This window comes from Bufo gargarizans, chromosome 9 (assembly GCF_014858855.1).
Source record: "Bufo gargarizans isolate SCDJY-AF-19 chromosome 9, ASM1485885v1, whole genome shotgun sequence".
Taxonomy (NCBI): domain Eukaryota; kingdom Metazoa; phylum Chordata; class Amphibia; order Anura; family Bufonidae; genus Bufo; species Bufo gargarizans.
The window spans coordinates 185,823,182-185,843,782 of NC_058088.1; the positions used below are offsets into that span (position 1 = coordinate 185,823,182).

Sequence of the window (20,601 nt, forward strand, 5' to 3'; positions counted from 1 at the left end):
TCAACAGAATTATGTAAAAAAATAAACTCATGAAACAGGCATGGACAAAAATGATGGTACCCCTAGAAAACACAGAACATAATGTGACCAAAGGGACATGTTAATTCAAGGTGTGTCCACTAATTAGCATCACAGGTGTCTACAACCTTGTAATCAGCCATTGGGCCTATATATATGGCTCCAGGTAATCACTGTGTTGTTTGGTGATATGGTGTGTACCACACTCGACATGGACCAGAGGAAGCAAAGGAAAGAGCTGTCTCAAGAGATCAGAAAGAAAATTATAGACAAGCATGTTAAAGGTAAAGGCTATAAGACCATCTCCAAGCAACTAGATGTTCCTGTGAGTACAGTTGCACATATTATTCATAAGTTTAAGATCCATGGGACTGTAGCCAACCTCCCTGGACGTGGCCGCAGGAGGAAAATTGATGACAAATCTAAGAGACGGATAATCCGAATGGTAACAAAAGAGCCTAGAAAGACTTCTAAAGAGATTCAAGGTGAACTTCATGCTCAAGGAACATCAGTGTCAGATCGCACCATCCGTCGTTGTTTGAGCCAAAGTGGACTACATGGGAGACGACCAAGGAGGACACCATTGTTGAAAACGAATCATAAAAAAGCAAGACTGGAATATGCCAAACTACATGTTGACAAGCCACAAAGCTTCTGGGAGAATGTCCTGTGGACAGATGAGACAAAAATCGAAGTTTTTGCCAAGGCACATCAGCTGTATGTTCACAGACGAAAAAATGAAGCATATCAAGAAAAGAACACTGTCCCTACTGTGAAACATGGAGGAGGCTCTGTTATGTTCTGGGGCTGCTTTGCTGCGTCTGGCACAGGGTGTCTTGAATCTGTGCAGGGTACAATGAAATCTCAAGACTATCAAGGAATTCTAGAGAGAAATGTACTAGCCAGTGTCAGAAAGCTTGGTCTCAGTCGCAGGTCATGGGTCTTGCAACAGGACAATGACCCAAAACACACCGCTAAAAACACCCAAGAATGGCTAAGAGGAAAAAATTGGACTATTCTAAAGTGGCCTTCTATGAGCCCTGACCTCAATCCTATTGAGCATCTTTGGAAGGAGCTGAAACATGCAGTCTGGAAAAGGCACCCTTCAAACCGGACACAACTGGAGCAGTTTGCTCATGAGGAGTGGGCCAAAATACCTGCTGAGAGGTGCAGATGTCTCATTGACAGTTACAGGAAGCGTTTGATTGCAGTGATTGCCTCAAAAGGTTGCGCAACAAAATATTAAGTTAGGGGTACCATCATTTTTGTCCATGCCTGTTTCATGAGTTTATTTTTTTACATAATTCTGTTGAAGCATGGTTGAAAAACAATGTCTGACTTTCATTGGTTAACATTTATAGAATTTTAATTTATTATTACTTTTGTCAGATTAAAGTTATTTCTGTGACCATTGTGACTTTTTCTTTCATTGACCAAAGGGTACCAACAATTTTGTCCACGTCTGTAACTACTATAATACTGCCTCCTATGTACAAGAATATAACTACTATAATACTGCTCCTATGTACAGAATATAACTACTATAATACTGCTCCTATGTACAAGAATATAACTACTATAATACTGCTCCTATGTACAAGAATATAACTACTATAATACTGCCTCCTATGTACAAGAATATAACTACTATAATACTGCTCCTATGTACAAGAATATAACTACTATAATACTGCTCCTATGTACAAGAATATAACTACTATAATACTGCCTCCTATGTACAAGAATATAACTACTATAATACTTCTCCTATGTACAAGAATATAACTACTATAATACTGCTCCTATGTACAAGAATATAACTACTATAATACTGCTCCTATGTACAAGAATATAACTACTATAATACTGCTCCTATGTACAAGAATATAACTACTATAATACTGCTTCCTATGTACAAGAATATAACTACTATAATACTGCCTCCTATGTACAAGAATATAACTACTATAATACTGCTCCTATGTACAAGAATATAACTACTATAATACTGCTCCTATGTACAAGAATATAACTACTATAATACTGCTCCTATGTACAAGAATATAACTACTATAATACTGCTCCTATGTACAAGAATATAACTACTATAATACTGCTCCTATGTACAAGAATATAACTACTATAATACTGCTCCTATGTACAAGAATATAACTACTATAATACTGCTCCTATGTACAAGAATATAACTACTATAATACTGCTCCTATGTACAAGAATATAACTACTATAATACTGCTCCTATGTACAAGAATATAACTACTATAATACTGCTCCTATGTACAAGAATATAACTACTATAATACTGCTCCTATGTACAAGAATATAACTACTATAATACTGCTCCTATGTACAAGAATATAACTACTATAATACTGCTCCTATGTACAAGAATATAACTACTATAATACTGCTCCTATGTACAAGAATATAACTACTATAATACTGCTCCTATGTACAAGAATATAACTACTATAATACTGCTCCTATGTACAAGAATATAACTACTATAATACTGCTCCTATGTACAAGAATATAACTACTATAATACTGCTCCTATGTACAAGAATATAACTACTATAATACTGCTCCTATGTACAAGAATATAACTACTATAATACTGCTCCTATGTACAAGAATATAACTACTATAATACTGCCTCCTATGTACAAGAATATAACTACTATAATACTGCTCCTATGTACAAGAATATAACTACTATAATACTGCTCCTATGTACAAGAATATAACTACTATAATACTGCCTCCTATGTACAAGAATATAACTACTATAATACTGCTCCTATGTACAAGAATATAACTACTATAATACTGCTCCTATGTACAAGAATATAACTACTATAATACTGCTCCTATGTACAAGAATATAACTACTATAATACTGCTCCTATGTACAAGAATATAACTACTATAATACTGCTCCTATGTACAAGAATATAACTACTATAATACTGCTCCTATGTACAAGAATATAACTACTATAATACTGCTCCTATGTACAAGAATATAACTACTATAATACTGCTCCTATGTACAAGAATATAACTACTATAATACTGCTCCTATGTACAAGAATATAACTACTATAATACTGCTCCTATGTACAAGAATATAACTACTATAATACTGCTCCTATGTACAAGAATATAACTACTATAATACTGCCTCCTATGTACAAGAATATAACTACTATAATACTGCTCCTATGTACAAGAATATAACTACTATAATACTGCTCCTATGTACAAGAATATAACTACTATAATACTGCTCCTATGTACAAGAATATAACTACTATAATACTGCTCCTATGTACAAGAATATAACTACTATAATACTGCTCCTATGTACAAGAATATAACTACTATAATACTGCTCCTATGTACAAGAATATAACTACTATAATACTGCTCCTATGTACAAGAATATAACTACTATAATACTGCTCCTATGTACAAGAATATAACTACTATAATACTGCTCCTATGTACAAGAATATAACTACTATAATACTGCTCCTATGTACAAGAATATAACTACTATAATACTGCTCCTATGTACAAGAATATAACTACTATAATACTGCTCCTATGTACAAGAATATAACTACTATAATACTGCCTCCTATGTACAAGAATATAACTACTATAATACTGCTCCTATGTACAAGAATATAACTACTATAATACTGCTCCTATGTACAAGAATATAACTACTATAATACTGCTCCTATGTACAAGAATATAACTACTATAATACTGCTCCTATGTACAAGAATATAACTACTATAATACTGCTCCTATGTACAAGAATATAACTACTATAATACTGCTCCTATGTACAAGAATATAACTACTATAATACTGCTCCTATGTACAAGAATATAACTACTATAATACTGCTCCTATGTACAAGAATATAACTACTATAATACTGCTCCTATGTACAAGAATATAACTACTATAATACTGCTCCTATGTACAAGAATATAACTACTATAATACTGCTCCTATGTACAAGAATATAACTACTATAATACTGCTCCTATGTACAAGAATATAACTACTATAATACTGCTCCTATGTACAAGAATATAACTACTATAATACTGCTCCTATGTACAAGAATATAACTACTATAATACTGCTCCTATGTACAAGAATATAACTACTATAATACTGCTCCTATGTACAAGAATATAACTACTATAATACTGCTCCTATGTACAAGAATATAACTACTATAATACTGCCTCCTATGTACAAGAATATAACTACTATAATACTGCTCCTATGTACAAGAATATAACTACTATAATACTGCCTCCTATGTACAAGAATATAACTACTATAATACTGCTCCTATGTACAAGAATATAACTACTATAATACTGCTCCTATGTACAAGAATATAACTACTATAATACTGCCTCCTATGTACAAGAATATAACTACTATAATACTGCTCCTATGTACAAGAATATAACTACTATAATACTGCTCCTATGTACAAGAATATAACTACTATAATACTGCTCCTATGTACAAGAATATAACTACTATAATACTGCTCCTATGTACAAGAATATAACTACTATAATACTGCTCCTATGTACAAGAATATAACTACTATAATACTGCTCCTATGTACAAGAATATAACTACTATAATACTGCTCCTATGTACAAGAATATAACTACTATAATACTGCTCCTATGTACAAGAATATAACTACTATAATACTGCTCCTATGTACAAGAATATAACTACTATAATACTGCTCCTATGTACAAGAATATAACTACTATAATACTGCTCCTATGTACAAGAATATAACTACTATAATACTGCTCCTATGTACAAGAATATAACTACTATAATACTGCTCCTATGTACAAGAATATAACTACTATAATACTGCTCCTATGTACAAGAATATAACTACTATAATACTGCTCCTATGTACAAGAATATAACTACTATAATACTGCTCCTATGTACAAGAATATAACTACTATAATACTGCTCCTATGTACAAGAATATAACTACTATAATACTGCTCCTATGTACAAGAATATAACTACTATAATACTGCTCCTATGTACAAGAATATAACTACTATAATACTGCTCCTATGTACAAGAATATAACTACTATAATACTGCTCCTATGTACAAGAATATAACTACTATAATACTGCTCCTATGTACAAGAATATAACTACTATAATACTGCTCCTATGTACAGGAATATAACTACTATAATACTGCTCCTATGTACAAGAATATAACTACTATAATACTGCTCCTATGTATAAGAATATAACTACTATTTTCCCCCTCAAAACACAGCTTGGCCACACAGCTAATCCAGGCCGCGAGGCTAATAATCCCCCAGAGGTGGCTTAGTACAGATCCGCCTACTTTTATGCAATGGGTAAATAAAGTAGACCACATCCAACGTCTCGAGGAGTTAGCTAGTTGGGAGGCTAGAACACATGATCAACATGCCAAATTGTGGGATCCTTGGTTGCGCTACCGTCTAACATCTACTGCGACAGCTCAATAAAGGTCTTTGACCCTGATACCGTGTGTCGCTATGTCTTACCCCCAAGACAGTGTTATCATATTTTTACAAGATGTGCCTAGAGATCCAGTTTATGATTGGTTTGTTTAGTAAGGCCAGTTGCCTTGCTGTTCACCTAAAAAATAAAATGTCCCCACAGACTAAGTGACATTCATATACATGTATGTTAATGCAAAGGGCGCGTGTCGGATGGGGCAAGCAAGAACAGATGTTTTAGTATAATGTTGGTATTGTATGGAACGTATGTGCCTATCTGTGGGATGTGCCTATCCCCCTTGTTGCTATACTTTGATGTGCATGTGAATTTTTGCCCTCAATGCGGGTCACTTTTATACATGCTGTCTGCTTCTTTTCAATAAAAAGATAATTGACAAAGAATATAACTACTATAATACTGCTCCTCTGTACAAGAATATAACTACTATAATACTGCTCCTATGTACAAGAATATAACTACTATAATACTGCCTCCTATGTACAAGAATATAACTACTATAATACTGCTCCTATGTACAAGAATATAACTACTATAATACTGCCTCCTATATACAAGGATATAACTACTATAATACTTCTCCTATGTACAAGAATATAACTACTATAATACTGCCTCCTATGTACAAGAATATAACTACTATAATACTGCTCCTATGTACAAGAATATAACTACTATAATACTGCTCCTATGTACAGGAATATAACTACTATAATACTGCTCCTATGTACAAGAATATAACTACTATAATACTGCTCCTATGTACAAGAATATAACTACTATAATACTGCCTTCTATGTACAAGAATATAACTACTATAATACTGCCTCCTATGTACAGGAATATAACTACTATAATACTGCTCCTATGTACAGGAATATAACTACTATAATACTGCTTCCTATGTACAGGAATATAACTACTATAATACTGCTCCTATGAAGAAAGATCTCATTGCTGTAACGCCTGATAGCAGTATGGCGCCTCTCATCGCTCTTGCAGGGACAGATAAGAACAGATCAGGAAACTCAGTTTGAATTCATTTATTTTGTAAATAAAATAAAAAAAACAACAAAAAAACAAAAGCAAAATCCATCATTAAATAAAACCGCCATGCTCACAGTATCGGATCCGCTGCCACCGTAGACGTAAAGTGCTGATAAAAACTGTGGACCCTGCACGTGTCATGGTGTCGCCTCTGTATCAGATCCCATGGGGTGGAGTATGTTACTAAGGCACCTAAATCCCTTCATTTAATGGTGATTTTTATTTTTTAACTCCTTGGATGCTGGACAAGAACACATCCCAGCAGGTCGCCATTCCTTCCGGCAGAAATGGTTACGGACAGTGAAGGGGGTTATGGAGGATGAGGGGGGGGGGGGGGGAGGGGATACAGGACAGTGGCACAGATTTACAAAATATATATATATATATATATATGTATATATATGCTTCTTCATATTTACATACGGAGGGAACCCTGCGCGAGCGAGGTATCGCCGGGTAGGTACGCACGCACACACACACGCACGCACCAACACGACTATGGAATGTTTCCAGTTTGGCAACAAAGAACATTGGCAGTCATGTACCCATCACCCAGGGAGGGAGGGGGTTCAGGTACCTACGGGTGCAACCTGGTGACGGGCATGAGGGTGGCAGACAGACGCGGTATGTCACACAGCCATAGAGGGTGGGGAAGCAGCAGGAAAGGCCTGGCACAGGGACAAAACCTTATCTTGATAAGCGTCAATGGGTATCAAAATGGGTGGTCAGGCGGCGACTGCCCAGGTGGGGGAGGGGGTGTTGCTAACAAGCAATGAGATGCCAGCGTGTGGGTTCCTGGTGGATCCTTATTGCTTTCTAGTAGATGCTTTGGTTTGTGCCCCCCTCCCCCCCGCTGGGGTGGCGCAAGCAATTGGCTGGCAGTCCTGACTGCCCCCCACCCCTGGGTTCTGGGAGTGGGGTGAGGGGGGGCTGATCACACGCACTCAAGCTCATGGCAGTGAACGCTCCCTGCCACGTAACACCTCACACCACGGGGGAGGGGGGGGGAGGCGTCACCTCACAATCGCACTCGCACATTCGCGCCTCGGACGGGTTCTCTTATAAAAACACTGGAGGAATAAATTAAATAAATAAAATTAAATATAAAAAGCAAGGTCTAAAAAAAAAATAAAACAAAACAAGAGCCCGGAACGAACTCGGAGGGACGGCAAAGTGAAGGGTTAAAAATCAGGAGGCACGGCAGAAGAACATAAGAGGCTACTGCCGGCTGCCAATCCCTCTCTGCCACCCGACGACGCGTTTCCTGACTCCGGTCTTTCCACAGGACATGATTTACAAAGGAGGGGATGTGGGAAAACCGCACGCCCGCTCGCATCCACCTGCAAACAAAACGGCACTGGTATCGCATGGCACAAAATCTCATTAACATAACGGGGGTCCCTCCTACCTAGGAAACCTAATTTCGGGATCCCCTCGTTTCACGTCACAGATATGTAGTAGCTCCACCTGCTCGGGAAGGGGATGCACTGAAAACACATATGAGGAGCAGCAATAAACCGGGGGGGTACAATAGTGCACTGAGATTATTAGTGGATCGTCACAAACACAGGGGTGGGGGAGGGGGCAGGTGTCCCTCTGAGTCATATGGCTTCACCAAATCCAGAATGTCCTCACTGGGTCTCTGCTCCTGATCGGCAGTCTAGGGACCAGTGGGGGTGGTGGGTGAGGACGCGGTCCCTTTAAGGAGTCAGGCAGAGCTTGCACCTTGTTGTGCGCACTGGCACCACCCAGTGGTCAGCAATTATTATTACAGCGGTGTGCAGTCACTTGCTCTGCTTCTCCCAAAGCACAAGGCACTGAAAGACGGGCACCTTGTCACGCGGACACAGGAGAATAGAGGAGGCGGGCATGCCATGGGACGTGCCGTGCCATGGCTGGTGAAGATCTGCTGTTGACCTGGGTATAGGATTCAGGCACTGGTCGCACAGGTCCCATCGGCGGCTCGTGTTGAGTCTCTGCGGCAGTGCCATAGCTTTTGCACGTTTGCCCGTCACCTTGTGGTAATGTCGGCCTCCGGTCGGGCCCCTACCTATCAGTTTCTGATTCATCTTGGGGTCCGGGGGTAGTGGAGGTTGAGGGAACAAGAAGGGACAGAGATGGGGGGTTTTCACATGATTCAGCTGTTACTGGAGACCATGTTAATAACTTGTTCCAGCTTCTGCCGCAGCTTGTGCTTCCGGCAATAAGAATCGCGATCCAGGGAGGTGAGGATCTGACGAGACAAACACGAGGGACGGTTAACACTGCACCCAGTAGGGGGCGCGCACACAGCATTTTACCCCCTCTCCTCTCACCTCTTCCCGGTACTTGTTCACATAGAAGAAGAGCTCGCTGAGAGCGCTGAGCGAGTTGAACTCGTTGGCGTGCAGCCGGGATTGCTCCACCAGGTAGGCGTCCATATCCTGGTCGCTGATGGCCGCCAACTTGTTGATGTCTCTGTAATACCTGCACAAGAAGATTAGAAGGGTCTTAAAGGAACGTCACTTGAGCTGCAGTACCAGCGTGACGCTCTGAACCAGTCCCCTCCAACTCACCGCTCCACCCAAGTCTTGTAGTTCGGGATGTCCTTGGCGTAGAGCAGCTTGTTACTCGGCGAGTCTTTGCCAAGCCGGTGTTCGGAGGTGGAACAAGAGTCCATGAAGGTCTGGGCCACCACGGACAGGCAGGCGTCGGTGATGCTGCTCTTGTGGATGTCGAAGACAAACTGCGGGTTCTTTATGACGTTCACCCAGAATCGGAGCGGCAAGCTGGAAGCGGCACAGGCAGGAGGTTAATTTCTAAACAGAAGCCTTGAGGTTTGTGGTGAAGTCAGTCACTAGTTTTTCACGTTTTTACCCCCCCCCCCGCCCTCAATGGAGGCCAAGCCTTGTGTAAGGTGTGAGCCTCGCGCTATTTACCAGTTGCTTTTCCACGTGTGCCGGACGTCTGGGTCTGTAATCTGCCTTCGATCGGCCTGCTCGTCCAAGAAGTCAAACATGTACTTGATGGCGAGCGGGAGGGCGCTGCCCCTGTGCGCTGTGCTGAACACCGTCTCAAACAGGTCGTCCACAAACTTCTGCAAGGTTCCCTGTAGGGGGCGGCAGAGGAGCGTTGGATCAGCCTCACAGATCGGGTGTGCCTACTGTGCAGTCGTCGCAGTCCCTATCTCAGATGTTTCGCTCTCACCTTAGTAGCCAATAAGCGGGTAAGGTAGATCTCCGAAACCATCTTGCTGCCCCGGTCGCCCTCCTTATGGTCCGTGTGGTCGTGATTTTTGACCAGGTGCCAGAGTTTGGTGCCGGTCTCCTGGTCAGGCGTGATCATCGGGGCTCGGGAGCGCAGGCTATCGGGGCTGCTCGAGGTCCGTAGTAGACTCTCTAAAAAAAAAAAAAAAAGAGGTCAAACACAGGAGGTGTAAGAGAGTGGTCCCGCTATGGTGCTCTACCCATACTGGTTGTGATACCTACCGTACCGGCTGAGGGAGCGCGTGAAGGTGAATGAGTTGGTGATGTTGTAGGCGGACACCTGCTTGGGAATCAGAGCCACGGTAGAACCGTCTGTGACCTGAGAGAAGTACAGGGCATGACTAAAATGGAGACGAAGGGGAACACCTGGTAGAATAGAGGGCTAAGAACAAGATTCCCGTACCTGGTAATGCGCCAGTGTGTTCAGCCTCTTCCAATCACACTCGATTTTGGTAGTGACGTCCTCATCCTGAAGAACAATGCGGGTGATGCGTCCCTGACGCCATTCTACAAACATCCAGGAAGGGGATTGTGAAGCCACTGGAGATATCACCAGATACACAACCTAAATCATCTCCTCCTGCCTCACCTAGGTCCATGTCTTCAGCCTTCGGCCTCTGGGTGTAGGGAATTCCCTTGTAAACAGCATCCAGCAGCTTGTCCTTCACCTGGGTCACCGTGTCGCAGTTGATGGCCTTCACTGGGATCTCTGTACCGTTCTCACCGTCTGGACAAATGCAGCTGAGGGTCTACAAAAGAGATCACTTAGATTAGGGCAGGAGCAGGCAAGACCAGGCATGGTGGCACCATGAAGATCAGGCTCCTACAAACTAACCAGGACTTTGTAGTCAATCTGCTGGCGGATGAGCTTGTCTTCACTAAGCGAGTATCGGGCTTCTCCAGTGATGGCGTCTATAGGTCCCTTCTCCATCTGCTGCTTGATGGCACAGAAAAGCATGAAGAGCGGCTCTCCGGCACATTCCTGGGAAGAAAGGAGTCCTGTACCATTACTAATGCTTGCTGAATATTGCCATGTTGTGCATAGCACCGCACGGCGCAACGCTGGGGGCCGGGCCACCGCACGGCGCAACGCTGGGGGCCGGACTACTGTTGGCAGCTGTAGTGTCATGGATCCTTCGGCGCTCACCTTCAGGAATTTATACAGCAGGAAAGTAAACCAATTAGTCAACATCTTCTCCGCTACTGACTCCGTCCTACAAGAATAGAAGTAAATATTAATTCTTGAATTTTACGAATATGTAGCACAATCTTTCTAAACTATCACAGACCTTAAAGAGCTTATATCAGCAGGTTCAACCCCATTAAACCCAGCCTGCTGGGGCTGATCCTGCTGATTAAAATATCTGTCTTGTGAAAATCGGTTGCAGCGTTCCCGAGAATTTTTTTTATTTTTTTTACTCTTAATGCAAGTGAGGGCTTCAGCCTATGCCTTCGGTGCACCTCAGCTCCTCCAGTGCACTGAAGCCCTCACTTGCATAAAGGCAGGAGTCTGGATTAATAGGGTTGATCCTGGTGACAGATACTCTTTAAAGGGATTTTCTCCACCTGATACTGCAGGATGAAATAGAGAATGGCCTAATGGAGGAGCCGCCAAAGCTTTTGACATGTCATAGTGACATAAGTTTTGATGGATGGGGGTCTGGGTGCAGAGACCCCCACTCAGGGGCGTAACTACCATAGCAGCAGACCAGGCGACTGGTATGGGGCCCAGGGCAAGAGGGGGCCCAGTCTTAGTTGGGATTATCTCCTCTTCTACTGGAGGTGAACACTTGGTCAGGACTCTACCTACCTACTCTAAAATGGCCCAAGGGTCATTGAAAGGGGTTTAGTCGGAAACCCTTCTGTCCTATGTGGGGGGGGTACTGGTTTGATCCTTGCTATGGGGCCCTTACTTCTCTATGTACACCACTGCCCCCACTGAAGGGGCAGCAGAGTACTGTGACCCACGGCTGAGCGGGATGTGTACGAGCCGAGCAAAGCAGATGGAAGGCAAAGGGGCACAGTGCTCAGCTCTGCGTTTTTGCTCCTTTGTTTCAGCGATCAGTGTCAAGGTGGTCCCAGAATTTTGGATTGTTGATGACGACGCACCTGCGCAGCAATAGCTTCGGGTGGTTCTTACTCTCCAGGTTCTTCTCTATCAGGTCACTGAGCAGCTGCTTGAGGAGGACAGTGGCGTACTCCATGCGACCCTGGAGGGACACCATGACCAGAGAGGCCACGTTCCCCCGATCCCGCATGGAGAAGCTGCGCTGGTTTTCGAGGGTGTGAATGAACGTCAGCAGGAAGGTCTTATTATTCAGGAGCTGGCCGAAGAGTCTCAGGGCCTTCTCCACATTAGGAGGGATCTGCACACAAAAAAAAAAAAAAATTTAATTAGTTCTTTGACCTCTGGCCCTGACCTAACGTAATCCAGCAGTCGCCCCCTGCAGCAGCGAGGATGAACTACATCCTAAGGGTCCATTCACACGTCCGTGGTGTATTGCGGATCCGCAGTACACCCGGCCGGCACCCCCCATAGAACTGCCTATTCTTGTCCGCAATTGCGGACAAGAATAGGACATTTTCTATATTTTTGCGGGGCCGAAGCCCGGAAATGCGGATGCGGACAGCACATAGTGCGCTCTCCGCATCCATTCCTGCCCCATTGAGAATGAATGGGTCCGCATATTGCGGAACGGATGCAGACGTGTGAATGGACCCTTATCAGAATAACTTACATCCTGTTCTTTGAGCACCGGGTGGTCTTCTATGCCAGGAAACAGGACCCGCATGGCGTACGTCTTATAATCCAGAAACGGGATCTTCACGCCGTCCATGTTATTGGTCAGCTCATTGATGTCTGTTTGGAGCTCGGCAAATGCTGTAAAAAAAAAAAAATGGTGCTCAATAACGGAGCTAACGTACCCAAACCTGCAGCAAATCTCTACCTATGTCCTTATGACAACACTTCCTGTTCTGGCTTAAAGGGACACTGTATTCACCATTCACACTGATGCTGCCACTGTTTAAAGGGCATCCGTCAGCAGATTTGTCCCTAGGAAACTGGCTGACTTGTTGGCAGCTGAAGACATCTGTGTTGGTCCCATGTTCATATGTGCCCGCATTGCTGAGAAAAATGATGTTTTAATATATGCAAATGAGCCTCTAGGAGCAACGGGGGCGTTACCGTTACACCTAGAGGCTCTGCTCTCTCTGCAACTGCCGCATCCTCTGCAGTTTGATTGACAGGACCAGGTGTGATGATTCTTACACTGCCTGGTCCTGTCAAAGTGCAGGGGGCGCGGCAGTTTCAGAGAGAGCAGAGCCTCTAGGTGTAATGGTAACGCCCCTATTGCTCCTAGCGGCTCATTTGCATATATTAACATAATCGTTTTTCAGCAATGCAGGCACATATGAACATGGGACCAACACAGATGCCTATAGATGCCAAGCGCACATGGAACAGGTCTGCCAGTGTCATAGGTACAAAACTGCTGACAGATGCCCTTTAAGTTATGGATGTAGACACTGATGTGGGTGGCGATTCGGAAACCATGCCAGGAGCCGATCCTATAAGGAATGTCCCCTGTAAGAGAATACGTGGCAAAGCTTGACGTGAGCACGATGCTGGGGGGGAGGGGGGTGCTGGTATATACTTCTGAGAGTCTTCTCCTTCCACCTGTAGGGTACGGTCTCTCAGCGCCACCCCCGGGTGCCTGGCATGCTCCTGGGATGCCGGCAGCTGTTAATGTCTGCGGGGAATGTCCTGTTATTGTATCCAATCTGACTTCTCGCCGCTAATGAAGTCCCAAGAGGGGGGAATGTCAGTGATGAGAACGTTCATGCCGGAGGGATGGAACCGAATCCTAAATGCGGAGCGTTGATGGGGTCTAAGGCAAGGAATGCACAGACCGGCAAGGATGCGGAGGTCCGAGGAAGGTGACGACACTGTGGACGGAAGGGGCCGCTCCTCAACCCCCTTCACCATCATGATGCCAGTGTGAGCAGAGACCTACTGGTTCCCGCGCCCCATGAGTGAATTTCAATGTGTTCGATTAACCCATAACTCACCGGCAAAGTGACTACGCAGCACTAGGGCCGACGTGTAGAATTAATCACGCTGCCATTAGCTTATCTCGTGCTTGCTCTTAATTGTACCCCCCCCCCCCTCCCCCCCACTATTGACGAAGCACCACTGCAGCCCAGTGTAAAGCTTTATTGATCCAGAGAAGAAAGTGCAGAGACACAAGGCGTTCGCTTGGATGAGGTCATGCCTGCGCTATTAACCCTTGGGATGACAGCATGTAATACCTTAACTCGAACATAATCCACATTCATTTTATAGCCATTTATGACCTATTAGTGCATGGGTTTATTCTGTTTCCAGGAAAGCTGGGTGGCAACCAAGATCGCTCTCATGGTAGCTCCAACTGGAGGGCTCACCCAGCTTTACTAGACTCCTGACAAGCAAATTCGGCATCTCACGAAAGGATACACTTCCCTGCCTCCATATCGCTGCAGGATACACACTTGCCGGGAACAGCCTGTCAGATCCGTCCATGCTGGGCGCTGCCGGCAATCCATCCGGCTCCATTGACTCTAATGGCGGCCGTAGAGCTCCAGCCGACGCCCAGCAAACATGCCGAGGAGAGGCATGTTTGCCAGGTGGTGGCTGGATCTCCCCCGGACCCAATGGGGCCAGACGGATTGCCGGCAGCGCCCAGCAAGGACGGATCTGACGGGCTATCGTGAAATGATAGTGGCAGCGGGCAGACTGGCCATTCAGGATAAAAGCAAGGTAACGACTGATATGGGATAAGGCCCTTGGATAGGACGGAAATTTCGGCATGGATCCTGCTCAGTACTTTGTGCCACTTCCCAATTCTATGAACGTGAATGGGGTTTCCGCATCACATTTCAAATTTTCTGTATGCAAATCTGACACCTCTGATCGTACCCTTATATAGTGACCACATCGGCTGTCATCCAGCTCTCCCAGGAAATAGTTGAAGACAATTTTGCAATGGCACCGACACCAAGGGGTTAAAACAGGCTGCAGGCAGACAGCGCACACTACCCACCTTCCTTGCACTCCAGCGCCACCCGAGACTCCAGGTTATCCATCTGCATCTGGAGCCTCTTGAGCGTGCGGTCGGCGTCCCTCGTTTTCCTCTTGTAGGCAATGAGGACGGCAATGATGGCCAGAAGCAGCAGGCCTCCTCCAGCTCCGATCCCCACGATGGCCGGGAGAGTTAGGGAACTGTCCGAGTAGATCCGAAGGCTTCCCGGGGAGAACTCCATCCCGCCGACCAGGATCTGTATCGTGAGAGCACAAAGATTTAAGAATCTACTGAGGAAGATTACTGAAGACGGGAGAGGCAGAAGGAATGGGGGTAAGTGGTTGTAAGGATGTAGGTGACCTATACAGTTTAGACAGCTGTCCGACAACTACTCCTCCTATCCTTCCATAGACTTGCATGCTGGGCTTAAATGAGCATGCATGTGTTCTCCACAGGGAAAGGAGTATGAACCTTTACCCGACTCCTCCCCTAAGAACAAAAGGATCGGGCATGTTGAAATCCCCATGCCCAACCCATTCCCCCAATCCCTGCAGTTCAGGCAGACTTGGGACACCCACATACACATTAGATGGTCAGCTGGTCCCACCAGAATTGGCAGCTTTTCAACTAATTAACGTTAATTTGGTTGCACAGAAATCCATCTGGTTCAGATTTCTGCCGGCTGTCGTGTCACCTGCTCGTCGCAACGTGACCGTTATTAGGTGCGACTTTGCACTGCATGATGCCGTTGTACGGGGACGGCCTTGACAAGTTTTACTCACAGTGACCCGATGCTCTCCGGTCTGACTGGGGGAGTCGCACAGCAGCTGGGTGTCAGACACAGTGAGAGCGCACGGCACATCGCCGATCAGCACAGTGTAATTCAGCTTGGCTCCTCCGGGGGCAGCAGGCTGCAAGTTTCTTCCCTGAACAAACAGAAAGAGAGAGAGAGAGTGTCATACACATGGTATAAATAGGGTCAGACAAGTGGCTGATGTAATCCGCAAGCAACAAATACAACATGCAAGTGCGGCATTATCTAGTCAATCACAGCCATCCGATGAGGTCACCGCGGTGAATTCGGAAGGTCTGACTTTCTTCTCCTCCCTTGTTCATGGGCTGTATCTAGTAGACCTTGGCTTTATGTAAAGAAATGGGAACGTGCTGCAGTTACAGACACAGCCCATAGACTAGAGAGGCGATGTTTCTGATCTGATGAAACCTCTAGAGTGTCATCAGTATCTGATCGGTGACCCTCGCCGATCAGCTGTTTAGCGGTACGGCCTTCTCGCAGCTTGTGATGTTCGGTTCATCGGTCATGTAGTCTAGGCACAGCTCAGCCCCATTGAAGTGAATGGGGCTGAGCTGGGATACCAATCACAGCCACGGGTGGCGTTGTACTAGGCGAAGGCCGCGGCACTACCGTGAGCACCGGTACCTTCTTAAACATCTGATCAGCAGGGGGTCCCTCATGTCGGATCAGATACTGCGGTCATCGGTATAAAAGTCTCACAAAACCCTTAAGTGAAACTCCTTCCCGCTCTATGTAATACCCGTCATGATCCCAAAAAAATCCGTAATCCTCTTTATTCCAGATTTTCCAATTATCTACTTAAAGGGGAAATCAAGATTACCAGCAATTCCTAAAACAAAACATCCAGGGGTGAAAGGTAAGGCTTTTCTCTAATGCATTTCTCCTCCAAAACTTCATTAAGTACCAACCTTTAGGATGACATGTGACCCTGGTTTGATCTCCAAAACCCCACCGGATCCAAACATCTCCACCACGGGGTTGGGGTAGTAGATGAATGAGGTAAAGTTCAAGGTAAGGAGACTCGTCACATTGTCTAAGATGAAGCCAAACTCATCTGGTGGGACCCCGTCATCGGGAACAACCCCGCCATTCGGGGGATAGATACCAGGGGCCTTACAGACCATCAGGGTGTCGTTAATTATCTGGCAGGTCTGAAAAAGCAAAAAAAAAACACATTGTCATTGCGTGTCAATCCCCTGACGGACGAGATTGTGACAGCATGGGATGTTTATGACGACTTGCATGAGATCCGTGATCTGCAAATGACAGACGGCCTTATTGAAAATATAAGTCCGACTATTAAAGGGGTTCTCCACACTGGATAACCCCTTTTCGTTTGAGGGGTACTCTGAGATTTGGCTGATCTCAGGCTGTTTTGCTGCTGCGATCAGTGGTGAAACTTGGAGCAAGTGTTTCATTTCCCTGCAGCGCCACCACAGGGGAGATGAAGAATTACACTAGAGCTTTTAAAATGAATGAGCTGCAGTGTTAAAAACGTGATTGCGATGGGTCCTCCAGAGCGAAAGAGACTTGCAACGTGAAAGAAGAGAGAATGCATGGTCGTGTGCAACGCTGCGGTTGTATAAGCTACAGTGGGTTCTAAATTAACGAATTAAGTCTGTATTGTTAATGGCCGGCAGTACTGTGACCATTAACAAGGCAGACTGACTATACAGTGTGGCCCCATTTAGTTTACCGTAATTAGAGCTTGCTGCAGCTCATCCGACCGCAGTGTTGCGACACGACCGCGCTTTGTGGATGTACTTGTATACTTTCTTCCAGATCCTTCTTCTCATCACATTTCAAGTCTCTTTCCCTCTGGAGGACCCATCACAATCACATTTTACACAGCAGCTCCTTCACTTTCACAGCTCTTGTGTAATTCTTCATCTGCCCTGTGGTGGCGCTGCAGGGAAATGGAACGCTTGCTCCAAGTTTCACCACTGATCGCTGCAGCAAAACACCCTAAGATCGTAGGACGACCGTGTTGTGTGGTAGTACCCTCAATAGCATTTTACTTTGTGACTTGCTTCGTCAACCATCACCCTGCATATACTCACGTTGATCGTCTCTATGCCGGAATACTTGGCGCGAACTTTGGGCTCTTGAATGGTCAGTAGATGAGTCCCGCTCACGGTGATTGCAGTGCTGCCGCTGTGGAGGGTGGAAATATACAAGAAATTGAGGAGAAAGGACCTTCAGTCCGAAGGAAGCGTGTGATGTAGATAAAATGGTGACCAGATAGGATGTGAGGAGAGATCGCAGCGGGTTCATGTCTGATAAGAGGCTCCACTGATCACTCTTCACTATTTACTGACATACAAGCCTTTTACTGACTTGGAGGAATCTAGATAAGGAAGGGGCTTTGAAGCTTGCAGGCTTTAGTTTAAGCTGTTAAATGTTTGACTCTACTAAAAGTCCTGAGCACCCATATGGCGCTTGCACGGATGCTATGGCGGCTGACGCGTGCCCAGCGCAGGACCCCCGCAGACTGCAGTCCTTCTGATCGGAAGAGACAACACACACGGCACCATAAGGCAAAGCTATGGGGAAGCTTACTTGAATATGCTCCATGCTGGTTCCAGGCGGGTGATGGTGGGGTCCTCAGTGTACATGTAGATCACATCTCGGTTCCATATGCTGGCCTTATCTATCCTCAGGGTGATGGTCGCCGGGCTGGGGCCCTGAGCGGATGCTGGCGAGATGCAGACAATTTCATGCAGATTCCTCCTGTTAAAGTAGATGGTAGAAAAGGCGAAACCCCTTTAATACGAGGAAAATGTATTTCTTGTGATAGTTCAACAATTCAGAACATCTAAATACTCTGAACAGCTGATCGGCGGGGGTGCCGGGTGTCGGACCCCCGCGGATCTGATATTGAGGACTTGTCCTGAGAACAGGTCATCCATGTTAAAAGCCTGGAGAACCCCTTTATATAGAAATTCAATAAAAATGGACACCTACTTGACAAATCGGCACTCGGAGTCTCTGATGAGGACAGACACTGAGCTTCCGGCGTCCAGGTTTTTACCACTGATGACGAGTCGAGTACCTCCAGAGGACGGGCCACGAGTGGGGTGCACATCATGAAAAATTGGAGTCTAAGAGAAAAACATCAGGCATAAAAATTTTATTTTTCATTTTTTTAAGATTCTCTACAGCTCATATAATGTCACCAGCACTCTGCTACTCCGTTATGGAACAGCATACCAGGCGATTGCTACAAATGCAATTCCCCGATGTACGGCAGACTTGGGGGGTAAAAAGAACACGAAAAAATAAAAATAAAATGAATGATAAAAATAGAAACGTGCATAGAATCCTGCAAACGGTCCTATAGAAATCCTGAGGATCGATGGGGGTCCGACCGCTGGGATCCCCACCAATCCCAAGAACGGGGGTCCAGTCCCCCCCAATCTGATGGGGCTGCCAGAGATGGAGTCCATCGCTCGCATACAGAATGAATGGAGCCACAGGGACCTGACGCGCCGTCAGATCGGGGGATTTGTGGGTTCCCTTCGGTCAGCTCCCCATCGATCAGTTCGTTATCAAGTGTGCAGGAGATAAACTTGCAAATGCGCCACAACCCCTTGATCAGAGGAGGGAGGCTCCTACTGCAGCCTGACGCAGGACAGTGAGGAGGGGGGACATGGCTGAGATCTTGGGACACAGGAACTGGATTTATTTACATATTCCTCAGCTTTAGGGCCCTCCGAGACTTACGGTCTGTGAGCGGCATTGATCGTGCGCACGGGAGCACACAGCATCATAGATTACAATGGTGCTGTGCACGTGGGGCTATTGTCCCGCACTTGTAAGATAATACGGGTGCGGGACAACAGCCCCGTGGGCGGCCCGACGTGCACAGCATCATTGCAATCTATAATGCTGTGTGCTCCCAATAAATGCCACTCTGGGACATATGGCCCGCATGTCTCGGAGGGCATACGGTCGTGTGCAAGGGCCCTTAATGGGGATTGGAAGGATACTGCACATGTATGTGATAACGGCTGAACTCTTACCACAAAGGTGTAAAGCTGGTCGGACTGGGTCCTGTAGTCAGAGCTGCAGTCTCCGATACACAGCTCAACCACACCAGGGGCGGGTTTAGGAACAAGCGACTCCTCCATCTCACACACTATCCTGATGAAGAAAAAATAAAAATAAAAATTATTTTAAAAATAATGATTCCCACGACAGCTTTGCCCAGGCCAAATCACATCTTATCTGATGCTTCTATTCCCCAGATTATCAAACAGTGAGCAGGACGCTGGATAGATCCGGATGCAGGGGAGGCACAGGAGAGGCTGCGCTTAGTGCAGCAGCGCGCAGCATCTCACAGGCAGGGTGCAGATTCTACCCAGGAGTAAAGACTAAATGGAAACAGGTTTCCACCATCTCGAGGAGACTAGAAGCGGCCTGGTGGAGGTTAGGTGATGACAGAGGCTCGGCAGATTGCAGCGGTCACCAGATGCAATTTCGGGTTGTTGCTAAGCAACAGCCCTGGGACATTCCGCACAATATTTTATTACTTCGGAACCTTGGTGAGAATTTCCATAGAGCAGGATGGCTTTTCACCAGGGGGCAATTGGGCAAGTAACCATAGTGCAAGCGCTTCCTGTGCAAACACAATATACAGATAATTCTGGTTGAATGGACATAGGGGAAATACTTTTGTAGGAAATGTGTACAATGTAATAAACCAAGGAAAGGGAAGCGGCTAATTAGACCGTCTCGTTTGGGAAGTGTTACTCAGTAAGTTTTCAATGGGAGCGGATGACGAGAGCGCGGGCACCA

At 45.2% G+C, this 20,601-nt stretch overlaps 1 protein-coding gene across 1 annotated transcript in view; it reads right to left on the reverse strand.

Moving 5' to 3' along the window:
• Window positions 1-6,905: 6,905 nt before the first annotated feature.
• Window positions 6,906-20,601, reverse strand: part of PLXNA3 (plexin A3) — a 72,176-nt gene continuing 58,480 nt past the window's right edge. Inside the window, exons 14-32 of the mRNA XM_044269077.1 lie at window positions 19,827-19,947; window positions 18,769-18,905; window positions 18,364-18,534; window positions 17,865-17,958; window positions 16,713-16,955; window positions 15,773-15,916; window positions 15,012-15,246; window positions 12,669-12,811; window positions 12,040-12,296; window positions 11,078-11,144; window positions 10,766-10,912; window positions 10,520-10,679; window positions 10,334-10,437; window positions 10,153-10,249; window positions 9,872-10,062; window positions 9,604-9,773; window positions 9,241-9,453; window positions 9,001-9,151; window positions 6,906-8,918 (exon numbers count right to left, since the gene is read on the reverse strand). Of these exons, the coding sequence (XP_044125012.1) occupies window positions 8,823-8,918; window positions 9,001-9,151; window positions 9,241-9,453; window positions 9,604-9,773; window positions 9,872-10,062; window positions 10,153-10,249; window positions 10,334-10,437; window positions 10,520-10,679; window positions 10,766-10,912; window positions 11,078-11,144; window positions 12,040-12,296; window positions 12,669-12,811; window positions 15,012-15,246; window positions 15,773-15,916; window positions 16,713-16,955; window positions 17,865-17,958; window positions 18,364-18,534; window positions 18,769-18,905; window positions 19,827-19,947 (2,941 nt within the window). The 3' untranslated portion in view covers window positions 6,906-8,822. The remainder of the gene's footprint in view (window positions 8,919-9,000; window positions 9,152-9,240; window positions 9,454-9,603; window positions 9,774-9,871; window positions 10,063-10,152; window positions 10,250-10,333; window positions 10,438-10,519; window positions 10,680-10,765; window positions 10,913-11,077; window positions 11,145-12,039; window positions 12,297-12,668; window positions 12,812-15,011; window positions 15,247-15,772; window positions 15,917-16,712; window positions 16,956-17,864; window positions 17,959-18,363; window positions 18,535-18,768; window positions 18,906-19,826; window positions 19,948-20,601) is intronic.